The following is a 21,082-nucleotide window of genomic DNA, read 5'->3' as shown; positions in this document are numbered from 1 at the left end:
ACCGGTTTGGTCCAGTTTTTCGATTTTAATCAAGTGCAGTGCTAATTTGTCATTAAAAAAATATGTTATTAAAAAAAAAACTATGCTATTAAAAATATATGTTCTATAAAAAAAATGTTCTATTAAAAAAATCTGTTGTATAAAAACTGATTTAGGTAAAAATACACTCCAAAATCTGGTTTGGGATTTTTTAATAAAAATACTGATTACATGACACATTTCAGCAATTGATTAGTGATTATATGACAATTTTAATATTTCAGACCAAATAAAAAACAATCAATGAGAGTACCCAAGCCAGTCCTGGGCAGTAGGCCCATGTCTGCAATCTAAGGCACAAGTATATGTTTCATATAGGGCATTTATCAGTTCTATCAGTGATATCCTTCCCCTATGTTTAATTTTCCTAATAATTATGAGTAATGAGGATTTTAATATACACTATTAATTTTGCTGCAAATTGTGAGCCAAAATCACGAGTAATGGAAAATACCATATAACAGTTTCATGAGTATTGGCAAGTGGCAAATACCATAAAGCAGTTTCAAGATTTTCTTGATCATCACATCTCAAAAACCAAGACAGTGTTTCCAAAGAATAGACTATGAAATGTGGATGCACTATAGAGTATGAATCTGTAAATTCAAAAATAAAAAATATGTTCCCTAAATCTAGGATACCAGTTAACACGTATCAAACACAATTACACAAAAGTAATATTCGGGATACCATTTACCACGAAGGCCAGTTACTAGATTTCAAAAACCCTAAATCTCAGATACCAGTTACCACAAATCAAACACAAAGTAATATTTATTAAATAAAAAAAAAAGTGCAATGAAACAAAATAACATAGAAAAAAGCCACGAAAGGGGAGATGTCAATGAAATGGATTGTTGACGGCAAATAAACGTGAGAGAGGGGAGGGCTGTGTGAGAGGCCATGGGGCTGAGAGACGACTTAAAGTAGGGGTATGGAAATCGACGAAATGGGAGAAAGGCGTGGGAATGGAGGGTCATTAACCCTATATTGTTGAAACGGCGTCGTTTATACACCTAGAAACGACGTCGTTTATACATCTAGAAACGATGTCGTTTCAATTACTGGATGTTGGATGTAAATAAAAACAACTAAATGACGCTGTTTTGATTCATTTGGGCAGTTGGGCTTCTTCATCCGTTCTGGGCTTTCTGGCCCACTGGGCTGGGTTTCGGCTTGCTGGGCTTCCTTTTTTTTTAATACTTATGTAATACACTATATAGTATACTATAATATATATAAATATAAACTATATATAGTATATTATACTATGATATTTATATAATATACTATGAATCTATTATATATATTAATATATGAATATTAAACTATATATAGCATAGTATATTATGATATTTATATAGTATACTATGAATTTATGATATATATTAAGAAAAATTTTTCTCATCAGCCACTATTCATTACCCTACACCATGGGCCTAGAAAACAAACGAGGCTTAAGAGGCTTATTCAGGAAAACAAAAAAAAAAAAAAAAAAAAAAAAGCAATGAAGTGCTCGTTTGGATAGTGAAAGCGTTTCATCTTATCTCATCTCATCATTATAACTATTCTAAATTCTCACACAAAATATAATAAACAATTTAACTTTTTCAAATCTAAAATGATAATAATATTAAAAAGTAATATTTTAACAATATTTTATTCAACTTTTATCTAAAACTATCTCTTCTCATCTTACTATCCAAACTACACCTAAAGAGGCGAGGCGGCCCCATGAAATAGTAAATGCTCCCAACTTATTTCACAAGAGTTATGTGGAGAGGAAGAAAGTAGGAATTTTGAGGTTGGTGATTGTGATAACCTGAGCTTGACTAAGCATGGTTCATAGATTTATTTTTAGTTGCCATAATATTTTAAGAGCCTTAGTATTTTTTTTAAGTGAAATGAAAGGCCTTAAAATCTTTTATTTAAGCAACTTGAGCCCAAGTAAGGATTAACCCTAGAATGCCTTGTATAATTCGACCCTAAAAGGAAACCTAAGCCCAATGGCCTTAAGAGCATTATTCAAACCCTAGTCACTAATGTCATGTGTCATATATGTGTTGCACTATATATCTAGTCATGACAATGGACTAAGGGGGGAAATAGAAGTGTATGGAACCAAATGATGGCTTACATGCCTACCCTAAAGGGATTTGCCACTTGTCATGCATGCTAAAGACCTTCTAGAAGAGACAAGAGACAAGATGACCTAGGAAGACTAAAAGATTTTCGACCAAACCCTTTCCCACATGCCTAGACCCATTCTTTTGGCTCAATTTTGAGTTCCAAAGTAGATGTTCTTGGAAAAGGGAGCCTAGGGAAGATAAAAAGGGATTTTCTAGGAGATTTGCATGGGAAACCGAAGGGACACAAGGGGATTTCAAAATTTGGCTTACATATTCAGTTTTTGCCAAGTGTCAACCATGTGAAGAATTTCTAGAAGATTAGATGAAGAGACACTTGCATAAAAGGACTAATATACCCTTAAAAATTCGGCCACTACACTCACCAACACCTTTTCACATGCCACTTGTCACTTAGTTTACAATTTGAACCAACGGCATATGAGGAGTCACCTTGGGAAGGAGCAAAAAGAAGATGTAGCAACAAAATGGGAAGAAGAGGAGAAGAGTGGGCAGTAAAGGGCAATATGCCACTTATTCCAAGGATTGCTTGTTGGGAAAATGAAGAGACATGGAACGTTTTACACAAGTACTCTTGATGAATTTTCACTTGTGTAAGAAGAGGGAAGGGCATAGAAGGAAAAATGTGGGATTTTTGGCTAAGGAAGAAGCCCTACACGCCACCCAAGTTTGTCCCTTCCCAATGCAATTCAATGTGAGAATTCTAAAAGGCTTTTTGGTAATGGAGAGGAGGAGGGGAGAATAAACTTATGCCACTTGTCACTCATGCAAGGGTTTTGGAGGCAACCAAATGGGAAGTGAAGAGACCACTATAAAAAGGGAGAAAGTACATGCCTATGGGCTTTTTCCTTTGTCATTTTCAGAATTTGCATGAGCCATCATCTTCTCCACACAACTCTCACACTCTCACTTGAAGATTCTCACATTTTATTTCAAACCAAACAAATAAGATTTCATTTTAAGAGAAGATTTCGCCATCTTCAAAGAGAGACAAGGTAAGGCTCAGTTTCCTCTTAGTTTCTACAGACACATACCACTTTTCCAACTCTAGATGAGATGCAAATCTCAAGGGAATTCAAAAATGGTAAAAACACACGTTTTCATAAAAACCGAATTAGGGTTTTCTAGAAACCTTTGAAGCTGCATGGTGGGAGGTATTCATCCTCCATGTTTTCAACCAACATTATATTTTCTTACCCTACTTTGAGTTTTGTATGAAAACACAAGTGAAATGAAGGGGTTTTGACCAAAAACCCTAAAGGCCGTATGGGTTAAAACCTAGTGGTGCCCTAGAAACCTTCGCACACTCAAGAACATGGATTAGAGTTTTTAGACACTCTTTCTAATATAATGCATTTTGGATTATAGCTTGCTTATATTTCATTTCGTGGATTTTTGTAAGTACACACTCAACTTGTTCTTGGTTAATATTTATATATATTCGTGTAAATCCTTTTATTGTTATGGTTGTTTTGATTACTATTTATTGTTTGCTTGCTTGAATATGTTTATATGATCTTGGAATATGAATATGATAATATAATGCATTTCGGATTACAGCTTGCTTATATTTCATTCCGTGGATTTTTGTAAGTACACACTCAACTTGTTCTTGGTTAATACTTATATATATATTCGTGTAAATCATTTTATTGTTATGGTTGTTTTGATTACTATTTATTGTTTGCTTGCTTGAATATGTTTATATGATCTTGAAATATGAATATGACATGAATGACATGTTTTGGTTTTAGATAAAAATGGCAAGAATGTCCTTCACATGTTTCGGTTTTAAGGAAACCAATGATATTATTTTGTGATACTTGATGATTCGGCTATGCTATGTCTTAGAGGTTATGGATCTTAGCCTAATGCTATGATTTCATGCTTTGTTTCGTCATACCTTGATTTCTAAACAATATGTTTGAAGTTTGAAGCATGTTTAAGTGATGATTCTTCATGTCTTTGCACTTATATGTTTCGGCCAAGGCCCTTTCTTATAGTTCCATGTTTGTGTTTTAATATCTCATGTGACCTATGTTATCATGCCATGAATCAAACATGTTATAATTGGTTATTTCATGCATGACATTTCATATGTCATATGTCAAGTATAAGAACGTATGTCTTAAGTTTCATGTCACATGCATTTAGGAGAAGTGTTTTCAAAGAAAATAGTCTTAGGCTGCGTTTGGATCATAAAATACTCTCAACTCATCTCAACTCATCATTACAATTTTTTCAAATCCCAACATAAAATATAATAAACAATTCAATTTTTTTAAATTCTAAAATAATAATAATATTAAAAAATAATATTCTAACAATATTTTATCATCTCAACTCAACTCAACTCAACTCACTTCAACATCCAAACTCATCCTTAAAGTTTTATCACGACCACAAGTGCTAGGACAGGGAATGTCCTAATGGAACTCCTCTGTCTACTCTAGAGTGCTTAAGAATGAAGTGGTAACCCCTGAGTCGACAAAGAACCGTCGATGAGCCTCGAATTGATTCTTTTTAAAGAATTCCGAAGCGAAGAAGCGCCTAATGCTAGTGGGTGCACAAGACATGTAACATGACGAAGTACTGTCGAGTTAATATGAAATGACTCTGTTTAAGACGTATTTTTCACAGTGCACGGAACGTTGATGATGCGGTAACTAGTAACACGCGGTGCAAAGGGAAATCGTGATGTGTCCACCCTCTAAACAAGAATGATAGCTCATATGTTATGGATCATTTGATGAAAATCTTGTGATAAGTCTGACAAGGCAAGTTCTGATTAAGATCAATGTGAAAAAGAAAGTCAAAGATGTATTTATGAAAATGTCAATGTCTCTATTACAAGTCTTTAAAAAAAATGGTAAGTGCATAAGTCAAGTTCCGGTCAAGTCATATGTCAAGTACATGTCCATACACGCATTTCATGATATACCTTTTGTATGCTTGTGTTAACTATTGTATGTTGCGTGTTTACTTGCTGAGATTTCTCAAAATCTTATTGTGGTAGTTTCCACCACCATTCCTCAATCGGAATGGTAGAAGTTGTGACAGGTACCCCAGATTCTCGAGAGTTATGAATTTTGACGGTTCTATGATAGAGGACGAGTATACTGTGCATGCACTTTACAACTATACTGCAGACGCATTGAAACACATGGCCTCGCTTCTCAAGAAAATTCTAGCTAGTGTTAGTGAGATTGAGATCAATGCTACAATCTCTTGTCCTTCCAAAAATTTAAAATTTTGGTGGAACATAGACCAGTTGTATACTTTTCTTGAGCGAGCCTTGAAGGCGTCAGTTGACGCAAAAGCAACAGCGAAAGACTTAGAAATGTTACCACCTGAGTCTCAGTAATCACATAGGGTCTTTTGGTGTCTGACTCCTGATGGAACAGTAGTAATGAAGAGAACAAGAACCTAAGATATTTTGTAGGAAAACTTATGACTTAAGGTCTCAACTTTCTAAGGAACAATATTTTGAGAAGGCCCGTGTTTTGGGAGTTTAAAATACTCTACGCTTTTGGGATACTAAATATTTATATGATGCATGTTTATGAGAAGATGACAATGTTGGGTATTTTACTTAGCAACGGTACCATGTGCTTGTAATTGCTTATCGCATTATCTAGATTATATGACTTTTAATATTATTCCGCTGTAATTTTATTGCATACTGTTAGTGTATTTAGGTGCATTGTATATTATTTGTCATGTATGAAAGATGTGTAATCATGTGTTATATGTCCCGACATTTCAGTTACCATCTAATCCCAAATGGGGGTTGGGGCCGCCACAGTGACCGAGACAGTCGACTAGTAAAGGCAGAGACTTCAACGAGTATGAATTATGATTGATTCATTGAAAGAGAAAAAAGGAAAAATCCTAGTAAACGCGGTAGTGATTATGTTTTTAGGTAAATTATGTGACACTCACGTTTTCTTTGGCGAGTGGTAACATCTCCCGGAAGACTCCAGCTCCAAAGGATAGGGACAGAGAAAGGTCCCATCTCAGAGAGAGAATCCTGAGAGAGCAAGATAGGGTTGCTACAGTTCTGGTTCGTTGCGGTGCTCAATCTGGGGGTATATGATACCCATTTTTTCTCCCAAGCTACGTATGTGTGTTCAAAGAGGTTCATTTCCTTTCAATTTCATCTGTTTCTGTTCTGTACCAAGAAATTTCATTCGGTTGACAATGGGTCATGATTTTTGGTTCTGGGTTTGTTTACAAGTGTGATCCATCACTTTATATATATATATATATATGGAAAAAAACTCCACATGTTATATTGCGCACCGGTAAATTTCTACTTGCCCATTTCAATTCTTGACCAATATTACCTGAATTTGGAAGTGTTGGCTATATAGATTACTTATGATGCAATGTTACTGGTTCAGTGTACTAGAGTTCAGTGGGGATCTTATGAAGAGTTTGAATTCGGTGTGAGAATCCAGCTGATTTTGTACTTCAATTTAAAGATATAATTTCAATCCCAAGATTTTTATCTCCTTTTGTTCTACAGTGTAAGTGAAATGGTATTTCTAAAATTCCAAGATGATTAGACTTTTTAACGAGCTATATTTGGTGTTCATGAGAATCTTTCGAGTCCCTACAATATTTGAGACAAACGGTTTTGTCAACGGCTGATAAGAGGTTTTCTTATACGTATGCTATCTCGGATACCCCATTCTGGCTTTTAAAGGCACTTAATGTTTGAAATATTTTTATTAAATAAACAAACTCACAAGTTCTATGAGTATTCTTGAAATATAATCATTTGCTTATTTTTTTTTGGTTTGGTTAGCGTATCTTTTGGCTGTTTTGGTTGTTAATTTTTAATGATGACATATTGTCTCCACACGTCGGTGCACTTACCATAATGTTTATCAAAGGTGCAGTAGAAATTGTAGTGCCTCAAGTCATAGGAAGACAGTTTTTCATATCATGTACTTCTGAAAAGGGATTTGGAGATAAAATTGTGGATATATTCTGCATCTGTGTCTCTCTTTTTAATTTGCATCACAGCCTTAAGTTCTGCTACATGGCTCGAGCCTATTTTACATTCGGAGCAAAATTTTGATGTACTTGTGAATTTGTGTTGCACTACAAACTGCTTTTTTCCATATAAACACACAATGGGGACATTGACCTCCAGAACTTGATTAAGAAAGAATTATTTATTTAAGCCAAATGGTGCAATAATCTGAAGTGCAACTTGTGTGTTTGAATCCACAAACTCAGTTACCAATGGGAAAGGAAAACTTGTTGCATACAGTAAATGATGGAATCAGTAACGAGGATTGCTTACCTATTGAGAGTGAAGAATCAGGGACTCACCCACGCCATAGTCTAGACAAGGAGGCAGGCTTGCCATGTCATCGTGTCTGCCAATGTGCTGAACCTGACACAAGGGGAGATGTTGTATTAGGTTTGTTGGGAATCACTCATCCATTACAAGAAGCAAGTAAAAGCTATGGGGAGGCATAGCCTAATAGAAAAGAAGTTTTGAAAGACGTTGAAAATAAATTTTCTCTAAAAAAGAACATTGGAAGAGAAGCTGGGCTTGTGGAGTTTATTAGTTTCGATGGGGAGGTTTTCATTTGTAGTATAGATTTGGAGATGAGACTAGGTCACCATCAAGACACATTGGTAGAGCTTGGTTGTTCTTGCAAAAATGACCTTGCTTTAGTACACCATGCCTGCGCTCTAAAATGGTTTGTTAATCATGGATCCACTGTTTGTGAAATTTGTGGACATGTTGCAAAAAATATTAGAACTGCCGACTTCAAAAAGGTTGTGGGTTCTTTAAAGGAATTTGGATCATTGAGAGAAAGGACTGCTATTGGAGAACCAACTCCTGCACTGGTGCCTACAAATCAAGGTGCAGATCCTGATGCTGTGGCTACCATCCGAAGGCAACAACTTAGTGAGATTTCATTGTGGTTTAATCCACATAATAATAATAACTATAACAATTATGCTGCAGTTTCACAGGTTTTTTCTGAACAACCTTTGAATATTGTCTCAGAAGATGTTGTCCCTGATGAAAATCCTGCAACCAAGTGGGTTGTGGAAGGTATTGGAATTCTGCTTGCTACAGGACTTCTTACTGTTACTCTTGCATGGCTCATCGCCCCTCGTGTTGGGAAGGTGCGCTTTTTTTTTTTTTCCCCCTAAGTGTTGGTATGGTAGCAGATTAAGCATTTTTTTAGCTTATTATGACATAGTGCAGATAGAGAACTTTGCATTCCCATGTTAATCCAATTAGTGTGGTTATTATCTCATCTTTTGTGTAGAGGTATTTTTAAGTCTTGGTCTGGAGTCGGGACTAAAGTACATGCACAAGTATAGGCACCTTGTGCCATTCAAGGCGATACAGAAGGTGATGAAAATGATAGGAAAGTTGGGAACGTCATTTTTTTTCTTCTATTTTGTTGTTTTAAAAAGAAAGAAGAACATTTTATATATATGTTATCATGTTAGTTATTGTCCCGCTGTTGGAGTTGCACATGCAACTTGGGATGAGAACAAATCAACATATTTAGGGAGAAGTCTTGCATATTTCAACAGATGTATCCCCAAAATTTGTGTTGTGAGACCAAGTCTAGAGGGATTATAATGTTGACAGTTACAGCTTTATGAGCTGGAGAGTTCCTGTTGTGGACATTAATTTTGTGAAATATCTCAAGTGTTGGGATGTATTTATTTTTTGGATTGATTATGTATTTTCTTATTTTTCCATGATGAGCTACTCTTCCTGAACTTAATATGCTTCAATAGTTGAGGAGTTGAGGATGGAATTTATACAATGCAGCATTGTTCTTTTCCCGCTTCTATTTGATAAGACTTTCTTCATCTTTACAAGATGTTTTATTTTCACTTGATTGCAAAATGGCGCTTTGACCCATTTGCAAGACATGATGTAAGATTTTGAATGAAACTCTGAATTTGACCATATAGACTATTGACATTTTTTTTTTCTGTCCTAGTTATCAAAACAAATATTGGTTGCTTACGATTTTGGTCAGAAGCTATTGCTTTTAACTACTAAGAAATTGCTTGCATTTGAATGGTTTTTTTATACAATTAATGTATCCATTTATAATGATTTTGTGATACTTGTGGAATCACTTCTACACTTCAGTCACCATGTCTTAACAATATGCTTTATTTGATAGATTCCACTTTTATGTGCAGAAAACTGCCAGAAGCGGCCTTCATATTCTCCTCGGAGGCATTTGTGCCCTAACAGTTGTGGTTTTCTTTCGGTTTGTAAGTAGCTTATTCTCCTCCATTTCTGTGCTCATTTGCATTGGGTTTAATATTTTTTTTTATTAGCTTTGTTTAATTTATTGGCATATGTTTGATATATTAAATAAACTTAATTAGGGTTTACAAACTTTCTTGATCAGCAAATAAGCACTAGAGTGCTTATGATTTTTGAGGTCCTCTGCTGCTATGGTGATGTTGAATGTGTTAGCCAGTTGTTATTGCTTGATGTGAGTGACAAAGGATAATAAAAGTAAAAGAGAGTATAAGAGATTGCTTTTAAATATTTGTTGGTTAATATCTATGCTACATATTTTCCTTAATGTGCAATTACAAAAGTGCAGGTATGTCTTAGAGCTATCTGCCATTGACTTCTCAGTCTTTAACGCTACATTTGTTCCTTTCTCTCCAAAGAAAATTCTTAGATTCCAAACAATAATGAATTAGAAAAGATTTGTGTGTGTGTAAGTGTTTGTGTCTGCATGAGAAAATTTCCTTTGTAGAGTTTAGTGGTTTTATTTTTTGTTTCTAGCATATTTATGTTTCTCCTCAAAAGTGCAATCTAGTACTTGTTTATACTACAAAAATAAGTGCTTTGGATAATAGAATTGTATTTTTCACTCACGGTATCCACAGTACAAAAATAAAAAGAGAAAGCTCAGACCTTTTATGTGCACTTTTCATTCACTCATTCACTCACATGTGCATCTCAAGTCTCCTCATCTGAGACAAAAACATTACTTGGATTAAAAATGGGCAAATGATTAAGACAACTCTTTTGGAAAAAGGCCAATAATCCCAAGGAGTTGGAATCATCTAAATCTAAGGCCTTGCTTGAATAGTCAAATGAGATTAGATGAAAAATTTGTGAATAGTAATGAGATGGTTCGTGAATAGTAGTGAAATAGGGTTAAGATTTTTATTGGATTTTGGGAAATGAGAGAAAATTTTGAATAAAAATATTATAAAATTAAAATATTGTTAGAATATAATTTTTTAATATAATTTTTGTTTTGAGATTTGAAAAAGTTGAATTGTTTTTTGTGTTTTATATGAAAGTTTAGGAAAGTTGTAATGATTAGTAATGATTAGATGAAAAAGTATGAAAGAAAAATTGAAAAGTGTTTGTGTTTAAGTAGTAGTGTTTGGGTGTTGAGATGGGATGCAATGAGACTAACTGCGTATTCAAACAGGGCCTAAGGCTTTTTCTTCTGGGTAGGTAAAAACCTCAAGGTTTCAAAGCCCTTTTTGTTTGCCTTATGTTCCTGCTGAACCTGCATCGGTGTTCAAATTATCAGCTTCCTATAGTCTAGTTGTCTTAACACAGATTTGAGGGAATGATGCAAATGGAAAAGAACTCAGAACTTTATCTGGAGGAAGACAGTTAAAGTTTCTAAGATAAGATGATGGAGAAAGAAGAGGGAAGGGACCAGGGTAGGGTGCTTTGTAAGTTAAAAAAAAATAAAGGTCAATTTCATCCATTCTATTCATGCTCTTGGTTTGTTTTCACTTTAAAAGGGAGGTTTTATCCATCATACTATTGTTAATTCTTCAAACAGACACAGACACATGCACGTACACTGATACACATAATACCCAGAGAACATAACAATAGGCCTATGAATGTGCAACTTGTTTACTGTTAGATAAAACCTGTGAGTATCTATATACGGCTGTTCATTATGGAATAGAAGAGGCTTTTTAAGGCTTGCAAGTGTTTAAATTAATATCATTGAGGGAAGAGAAGAAGATATGATGTATATATGCTAAAAATCTTGGTTCACCTTTGGGACGTGGCCTAAATTTGCTTATGAATTATGCAGTTTGTGATTACCAGAATCAAGTATGGACCTGCACGCTACTGGGCAATCCTGTTTGTCTTCTGGTTTCTTATCTTTGGTATATGGGCTTCACGCACCCATGGAGCTCATGCGACGTGATTATGTCAGCATAATGTTTATTCCATGTTAATCACCTTTTTGTTTCTTTTTCTTTGTTTTGGGGGGTGGGGTGGTGGCAGAACTACATTCCATTTGATAGATGTCTTCAATGCATAAACGAAAAAAATGAGTTCTTGGTAGACTATTTGAAATGCGTTCGTGTATAAGCCCATTATTGTAAAGTAGCCCTTTCACGACCAATATTATTCATGTGCAAGCTATCTCAGTGTGTGTGTATTAATTGTAGGTTCTTAGCTTTACTTGTTGCATGGGAAATGTTGAATTTTGAGAGTTTCTTAAGGGCTTTAAGTTTTGTAGGTAACAAATTCAGAACGCATATTTTCAATTTGGAAGAGATGTTGGGAGTAAATCGATTACTATTTTGTACTTTAGAAATCACATAATATTTTTAGAAACACACCATCGAGGTTCGGCATGCATAACGAGGCTTGCAATCGCTAGATAGAAAGGGCAGATTGTTACATAATTTTCGTCATCGAAATTTACTTACGTTAGAAGGAAGGAGCGGGGTGTTATAGGTTCATAGGGATTTCTGCTTGTTTCTTCTTCATATTAAAGAGATCCATGGCTCTCGCTGGGACATTTTCTCTGGCAGCAAGCATCGAAATATAGCCGAGAAAAGAGTGTTGTATGTTCTAGAAATTATATACCTTACCCGATCAGGACAATCTCTCGTGGTAAATATACACTCACCAAATTCAATCAAACTCAACTTCAACGTAGTCATGCTTCAAGACTTCTAGATACTAGTTGTTGTTTGCCATGACCTTCAAAAGCTACTCTTGCATGGATCACCTGTAGTTCGGTGGAAGATTGCTCTCCTTGCTGCCAAAAAGGCCTTAGCTTTCAACTCGGATAATCTCATCCGAGAAGGTGACTCCATGGATGTCATTGACTCATTACAACAATTTAGAATGATCGCATGGCTTGATCAGAGAATCAAAGAAAATTGCTTTGATCAGCTTCACAAATTCACAGAAGTACTAATTACTTTGCCCATTATCTCATTAAATGGCCATCTCCAATGGCTGCATTTTGAAAAACCTTTGAGAGATGAATATGCATGTTATCCAAACCAGCTTTACTCCTCAATAAATATGACACATTATCACTTCTACTAAGAGAAGAAAGTCTAGTATATTATTCGAGAAATCTCATTTTTTAGGTTAGAGTGCATATCATGTGTGTTATCATTAGTGGTTCCCGCCATGGCGTGAATGGGGTGGCCAAATTTAGAGGATATTATGGTATTGTCTATTTCAAGAAATACTTTAACCACAAAGTAATTTTACAAAAGTAAATTTATAAACTGATGTGGTTTGATACAGTACGTCAAATTGTAAAATTATTTTTATTGTAATATAGATATAATGGATCACATAAGATCATATCAGTTTATGGATTTACTTTTATCTAATCTCTTTGTATATGTGTTCAAGTATGGTTCACAATCTCACCCCACAGTTTTTTTTTTCTCTCTCTCTCTAATTATATGGGGACCAGCCAGGAGATATTATGTTGTAATCAAGTTGTGACGTTGTCCCAAATTGACTCCAACAAATCGAATAAAACCAAGAATCTTCAACATTATCTCCATTCTCTTGTGCATGGTGATTCAAAACCAGACTCTCAATGCAAGTGACTTTTCCAGACTCAAGAAGGAATATCTAAGTATGATTTTTCTGTTACCAATTATAGGAGGCTAATTTGCAACTCTCTCTTTCTCACTCTTCAGTTTTCATTTAGAAGGGCATGGTCTCTATCCAGCTATTGGGAATCTGCAGGTATCTGTTCTTGCCTTCTTGCCTATCATACTTCTTCAACAACGAATCTCTGCTCCTTTCTAACAGCACTACAAATAACTCTATAAGAAGTTCCTGAAAAAGGCGTGCCTTTCTTATTGATGCAATGCTTTCGTTCCTGTTTTTAATCTTCTTCTTTATAGATACAGTACAGTTGATGATGGCGCTAGCAGAGCATTCTCTTACTGTTTTAACACAAGAAAGAGCACTCGAACTTGAGTTTCCTTCTCCAAACTTGTCAGAACTTCGTACGGGTAGCCTCTTTTTCTATCTTAATTTGCGCATCTTGGTATCCACATTTGCTAACTGAATATTTAGTTCCTACTTGTGTTTGTGTTTTAGCTTCAAGTGTTGTTCAGCAAGCATGTCGGTAGTAGTGGAGGTGGAAGAGAAGCCAAAGTTTGACGCAGGCAGAGTAGCTATGCTTGTTAAGGAGCTCAGGAAGAGCTTTAATGCCGGCAGGACGAGGAGCTTTGAATGGAGAGTGTCGCAGTTGAAGAGCATCGAGAAGATGCTTGAAGAAAAGAGAAGGAGATTACTGAAGCTCTTTTTAAGGACCTCTCAAAAGCCTGGATTAGAAGCTTTTTGCGTGGTACAAATCAAATCTTTTCCTTCGTCTATTGTTATTAATTTTGAAAAATATTTCGTAAAAACGAATTTAAGAGTCTCAAAATTAGTCAACGAAAGATAAACATATTAAGTGGATCAATGTCCACAAAAATGCATTTTAACAACGATGAATATTGTAATACTCATTTCATATGTCTATCTATTTTCCATTTAAGTCTTGAAATTAAATTAACAGTCAAATTTCATAATTATATCTTATTAATTCATGAGCCTAACTCATCTTATAAAACCGGTTATACAAGAGATGATTGCTCATTTCTTATAAACATGTCCAAGACCTTGTCCACAAGCAATGTGAGATTATTCCTCAGCACCCTCCCTCACGTGCAGGCCAGTATTTTTCTTGGTCATTGTCACGGGATAAGTAGTGTGAGCCCCCATTCATCCTGTGGCAGGCTCTGATACCATGAAGAAATTCATGGACCTAACTCATCTCATAAAACTGGTTCTACAAAATATGACTGATCATTTCTTATAAACATGTCCAAGACCTTATTTACAGGTAATGTGAAATTATTCTTCAACATTGACACATAAAAATACACCATTTACACTGCAGGTTTTTAGAATGGCTGCAACAGACAATCTTGAGATGGGAAGGCATTCAATGTAAAGTAGGTTTTGGTGGCAAGGTTAGGAAAATGGCCATTGTTTTAAGAATAATGTTACTATGCCTCCTCAATTTGCTCCTTCATTTTGACCGCTCGTGCATTTAATTTTTTTTTTAAATTTTTTTTCTTAATAGTTAAAGAAGTGACTATTAGTGTGTTTGTATTTTTTTATTTTTTAAAAATATTTAAATATGTTTAAAAAAATGTTTGAAATAAAAAGCAAAAAAAGAAAAAAAAAGTACAATTTGCACTAGGGGGAACAACGGGCGGGCACCTGCAGGCGGCAGAGTAGCACCGCTCTTGTTTTAAACCCAACTCGATCTGTATATATTAGGTACCGCTAATTTTTTTTTTTTTTTTTTTGCAAATGCACTTAAATCTGTTAACTTTCCTATATCTGTAAATAATTGGCTTGGATCGTCAATATATAATTTTTTCCACTCTTTGGGATAATTCTGTTCTGCAACAAAATATATTTAAGCTTAATATATTTATCCCATGAAGTCAATTAATTAATATGATTGATGCAGATTTCACAAGTCAAATCCTCGTGTAAGCTGGCACTCAAAAGAATTGAGTCGTTGGATGATTCCAGAAAAGGTGATTAAAAGTAGTTACTTTTATTGCTAGATAACAAGTTGTGGCTGTCTCCAAAATTTGAAACAATCACAAGCATAACTTAATTCAAATTCTCAACACTTTTCAGGTCAAAACTTCGTTTACAACATATCCATCATCAGCAGAAATAGTGTCAGAACCATTAGGAGTTGTGTTGATCATCTCTGCATGGAACTTCCCTTTTTGTATGTAAAAGAGAATCTTGTTTCACGCAGTCTACATCAGAATCAATACCCTTTAATTTCTTTCCTTTTTCAAATTGTCTAACTTGCATTGATCAATGCTTTGCAATATTATTAAATAAACTTCACGTTTTATTTTTATTATAAAATTTATTCAAGTTTTATGGCATTATCCGCATACAAATTAGTTTTCTTTTTCAGTCTAAGTTAACATATAATATATCTATTTTCTTGTGTTATCCCTTGATCCGGTAATTGGAATTTGGAGCTATTTCAGCTGGCAATGCTGTGGTCCTAAAACCGTCAGAAATTGCTCCTGCTACATCGTTGCTGGTCTCAAATTTTGCAGAGGAATATCTAGACAATTCTGCCATAAAAGCTGTTGAAGGGGCCATCGATGAAACAACTGCACTACTTGATCAGAAGTGGGATGGGATTCTGTACACAGGTTTTTTTTAGCATTTCATCGGCTTACATAATTTCTTCTGACATCCTAAGATCTTGAATCGTTGATATTTGTATCAACAAACAGAAGTTGCAGGAGAACTCCCTTGCCATAGTTACATCTTGGAGGAGGCACTGTCAATTATAGTTCTACGGTGCAGCCCTTGATGCAGTTTGGAGATATAAGAGTAGTAAAACATTCACTTTAATTATTAAGACTACGTTTGGTTACAAGACTCAGCTAAGCTCAGTCTAATTTTAAGTTGAGTCTAACATCTAAACACTCAACTCTCAAATTACTAAACTCATCTCAACTCAAAACCTCCTTACATGTGAGACCCATAACCTTTTTCAACTTAAGACATCTTTATATGTAAGACCCACAATCTTTTTCAACTTCCCATAAAAAGTATTAAACTCATATTAACATCCAAATACATTTTAAACTCAGTTTAGATGGATTTCATATAACTCTCTCTACTACTCAACTCACTACAATTCATAAAGAATTGAGTTCAGCTCAACATCTAAACGTAGCCGTCTCTTGTGCAGTAATTGCTGAGATTTCTACAGGTAGTGCAAGAGTAGGTCGCATTGTGATGGCTACTGCTGCAGTACACCTTACACCAATAACTCTGGAACTTGGAGGGAAGTGCCCAGCTGTTGTTGATTCAAACGCTAACTTACAAGTAAGTGTTTCTCCTGGAGCTTGAATTATGTTTTCCAACTTAGTTTCTATGATGGATTAAACTTCTACAAACCTAAGGTTGCTGTTAGGAGAATAATTACTGGCAAGTGGGCATGCAATAATGGGCAAGCTTGTACCAGTGTTGACCATATTATAACAACAAAAGAGTTTGCTCCAAAGTTGGTAAGGTTGTCTCTGTGAAGACAAAGCTTAAAAATGACATGCTTCAATGGTATATTTCTTGATACATGCCTACTCTACATATACATTCTTTGAGGATTGAACTGGAGAAGTTTTTTGGGAAAGATTCACTGAAATCAAAAGATATTTACTGCATTGTGAGCTCCTTTCACTTTGCTCTTCTGGTAAAGCTCTTGAATGAGGATGATTAATGTATCCAATAAAGTTGTCTTTGGAGGTCAAAGGGATGAGAAACAATTGTGAGTAGTCGATTTAGCTTGCTGATGCTTACATATGTTATACAAACCATTTTACACTAGTTGTCCTAAAATTTATTTCAGAAAGATACTCCAACCATCTTGTTGGATGTTCCAGAGGACTCACTGATAATGCAGGAGAAGAAATTTGGGCCTTTAGTACCCATTCTCATTGTGAGCACTATAGTTATATTAAGTACAGAGCGGTGCTACTTTGCCGCTCAGAGTGCACTTCTCATTGTTACCGTTAGTTAAAAGTTTCTTTTTTATTTTTCCTCAATTTTTTTAACATTTCAAAAAAAAATTTAAAAAAATATCAATATATTAATAGTCACTTTCTTAATTATTAAGTAAAGAAAAAAAAAATTAAAATACATGAGGTGTCAAAATGAGGAGGCAAATAGAGTGGGCAAAGTAACATTTTTCTTAAGTACATCTTCCTCTAAGGCTTGTTCCTAGTGATATTGTCAGGGAGAAAGTGCTCTATATTGATGAAGTAAACTCACTATTTCTCTCCAATCATCTCCTAAATTTTTAGACACCTCAATGCTCACTCTCTCTCTCTCTCTCTCTCTCTCTCTCTACACACACACACAGAGTTAATGGTGGTGACACCATTGCTTCTCGTGTCAAAATGGTCACGTTCCCTCAGCTCTTCTTCCTGTAAAAGTATCACTTCTCATGGCCAAGATTTGTGCACAGCAATGGATTCTAAAAGAAGTCATGTCAGCAGTGCCTTCACTAAGACACAAGATATATAGACACTTTCAATTTTTCTCCTGGTTTGTCAACAGGTTGAGAACCTGGAAGACAACTTTGAAGTGATAAACTCAAAACCAAAGCCCCTTGCTGCATATCTCTTCACTAATGATGAGCAGCTGAAGAAGGCTTTTGTGCAAAATATATCTCTTGGAGGAATGCTCATCAATGATACCATCATACATGTGATTATTCTCGTCATGAAATTTATAGATTAGCCACATTTATTCCAGCGTGATCTTATTTCATATATACAGTCGCGGTTGGATTCCGACATCAATACAAACAAAAATATCATCATCAGTTTAGCCTGATCTGAATGATTGGCATATGTGAAAAAGCTTTATGATGATTGACTAATAGTTATATCCATAATTTTAAGATCATTAATATTAGTCCGAGTGGTTAAGGAGACAGACTCGAAATCTGTTGGGCTTTGCCTGCGCAGGTTCAAATCATGCTGTCAACATTTCTGTTATTCTTATTCTTTTTTTCCTCTTTTGGAATTTCACATGAAAGATGTGAAGACCAATTTAAAGAACTAATCACTGCAATTAAGGCAACCCAAGCGCTTGAAACCAAATCAAGTTTCAAAAAAAGCAGGAAGTTACAACGTCTTTTTTAGGCAATCAATTACGACGCTAAGGGTGGTAGCTCAACTAGAGGGAAGTCTAAATGGAGGAATCAAGGAGTTGGGATTGGGTGTTCGGGTAGAGTTTTAGTTCTACGGGAAACAAGGAGTTGGGGTCGGGTCTTGTGTTTTCTGGGCTTTTTGGGTCATTTTGGGCAAGGTGTTTTCTTGTTAAGTGTACTTGGTTTCTTCTTTTGATATATATAATATTTTTACTTATAAAAAAAATATTATGAACAAAATTCTGCAGAAATAAGCTCTATGCTAATTTAATTCTTCAGAGTGAGAGCATATTAGTAAATTTGAGGAACACAATAAAATGATTAAAAGTTGTGGATTTACTTTTAACAAATATTTGTATCTTATGCTCTGTGCAGACCAAAGCAGGAAATATAAATTTAAATTGCTCCACTTGTAGACTTGAAACAAAATAACAGATATAGATGAGGTGTACAGTATTGAATTAGACTTTCACAATTTAAAGAGTTGATCAAAGTGTCACATCTACTACTCCCAAATTTTTATTTGTTCACAGGAAACATTGGTGTGTAAGGAGAACATGAAAATGCATGAAATATTATTGTGACCTAACTTTAGAGTTGTCTTCAAAGGTTCCAGAGTTTGTGTATTAGTTTAATTTACTCCACATATAAGCAGATACAGCTATAAGTACACATGGTTCCGAAATTCGGACTCACATTTTATAGTTGCCTGTGTTCTACCTAATTGATCAATTTTTCATTGACATCTTATGAACTTCACAATGCAGGTTGTAGTAGAGGGTTTACCTTTTGGTGGAGTTGGGGAGAGTGGAATGGGCTCATACCATGGGAAGTTTTCTTTTGATGCTTTTAGCCATAAGAAGGCAGTTCTATATAGAAGCTTTGATGGAGATGCCTCTGTAAGGTACCCTCCATACACGCCTGAAAAGCAAAAACTATTGAAGGCCCTAATCAGTGGCAACATAATTGCCATCATACTTGCTTTGATTGGATGGTCGAAAGATTGAAAACGTCACATTGAAGTTCTGCCTGTCCAGTTGCTTCTTCGTTTTCTTTTTCTTTTTCTTTTTCTTGAATGAATATATATTTTCAAAAGGTCAATTGCCTAGATATATTCTGCATATGAATAAAGATCGTTAATGCATCAATGAATCTGAAGTTCTTGACAGATATCTTTAGCACGGTTGTAGTTTCTAGGTTCAGTTTTATGAAAGGTCAGTCTATGGCAAATCACTTGAACAATTGGTATTATAATAAAAGCTTAACCAAATTAGTATCCAACAGTTCTAGAGTTTTTGGATCAATAATTGAGTCTTTAACAATTGGTATCAGAGCAAGAACCACGTCACGAGTTCAAGTCACGGAGGGGGCAACATATAGGCTGAATTAAAATGCCTTGGTACTATATGCGGGCATGGTATTAAGTCATTGAATACTGATAGATGAGTGAAGCCACCAAAACGAAAAGGGCTACCACCGAGTCAGTGTCGATAGAGTGGGCTGCTGTGGACGTCGTATTAGGAAGTGTGATGAAATGTTATGATCCTGAGAGTTAAAAGCTTAACCAAATTAGTATCTAACAGTCCTAAAATTTTTGGATCAATGATTGGGTCTTCAACCGTTGGAGAATATTTGTATGATCATGGTAAGCACTTCTTGTGGCATGTTATGAAGTACTTATGAAAGATCATAAATTTCTAATCTTTATAATTTTTGTGGCGTGTGAATTTGTATTCTATCAAGTACCTGTGGAAGCTTCTAAAGTGTATAAAAATGATTTCGTATGGATTTGCATTTATTTGTGAAAACTATTTTCTTTTCGGTAATAAAAAGTTATACTTTTTGCTTTTGGCAATACGAATCTATTACTCCTCAAAATCCCCAAATTAAAATAGAAGAATGACCAACCAACGACATGCATTTGCTTAAAAGAGTCCACCTAAATCCATAAAATCATAAACTTGAACTCCAATTTTCACCTACCTATATATCCACAAGGAAGGAAGACAGAAAAAGTTGAACAAAAACAGCCAGCTAAAACCATAAAGTCGCCAACTTTAAGAGCAGGGCAATTAAAGTAGCCGAAAGAAAACCAGGAAACCAAGAATCATATCAAATAAATACCATTAACAAGCCAGATAGAAGATATCGTTCGCCATTAGAACAATGTAAACCCGGTTTGACTCAACGTTCCCGAACAAATACATCAAATTGCCAACCGAAACTCGCCTATCCCCGGAATCCAGAGATGGGTTTTGCTTGGTTTTGAAAAGGGTCTAACCCATATCTGCCAGAGACCGAGAAAAGCCATCCATGGTGTCTATTCGACCACCTGTGAGTAACAATTCAACTTGCCAGAGGAAATGCTAGTTTGAAAAGACATTTGGAAAGCGTAACAAAGGATCGGAGGTGAGACGGAGAGAGAGAGAAAGGTGGGGGTGGGGAGTACAAGTCCACGCCCGTGTCTCTGGCTATGGTGGAGAGTCTGTACATGTAGTGTAGTCTTTGATGCAGTGATTTTGTTTTCCTTCTCCTTCCTATTTTGCTTGTGATGGGAAAGAACAACATCATTGACATCTAGAGCAATCTTGTCATTATCAATGTCATCGTCGAAATGAGCGTGCTCTCTCTCTCTCTCCCACGATGCAGCACGTCTCCTTTTTCTCTCAGTGACAAACTCAATTTCTTGAACGATCTTGAACACCCAACCGAATCATCTTTACATGTTGATCAAAGAGACAAGGGATAATGGTTTTGTTTCTTTTTGGCAATGTCAACATGGATCCTCGACCCTCAAATCTTGCTTTCACAAACCTCACACACTCTTTTTTGTTAATTTTTTTTGTTCATAACTTA

At 35.4% G+C, this 21,082-nt stretch overlaps 1 protein-coding gene and 1 pseudogene across 1 annotated transcript; both read left to right on the top strand.

The window, feature by feature from the left end:
- Positions 1–7,439: 7,439 nt before the first annotated feature.
- Positions 7,440–11,401, top strand: LOC108983377 (annotated as a pseudogene).
- A 2,187-nt stretch (positions 11,402–13,588) lies between these two features.
- On the top strand, positions 13,589–19,233 carry LOC108983384 (aldehyde dehydrogenase family 3 member I1, chloroplastic-like). Its single transcript, XM_035695104.1, has 7 exons — positions 13,589–13,816; positions 14,996–15,065; positions 15,543–15,713; positions 16,283–16,398; positions 16,919–17,080; positions 17,629–17,778; positions 18,994–19,233. Exons 1-7 carry the CDS (start codon positions 13,589–13,591, stop codon positions 19,231–19,233), a joined length of 1,137 nt encoding a protein of 378 aa, XP_035550997.1.
- The last annotated feature ends 1,849 nt before the right edge of the window (positions 19,234–21,082 follow it).

The sequence above is a fragment of the Juglans regia genome, chromosome 10 (assembly GCF_001411555.2).
Source record: "Juglans regia cultivar Chandler chromosome 10, Walnut 2.0, whole genome shotgun sequence".
Classification (NCBI taxonomy): domain Eukaryota; kingdom Viridiplantae; phylum Streptophyta; class Magnoliopsida; order Fagales; family Juglandaceae; genus Juglans; species Juglans regia.
This window is presented reverse-complemented; position numbering and strand designations above follow the sequence as displayed.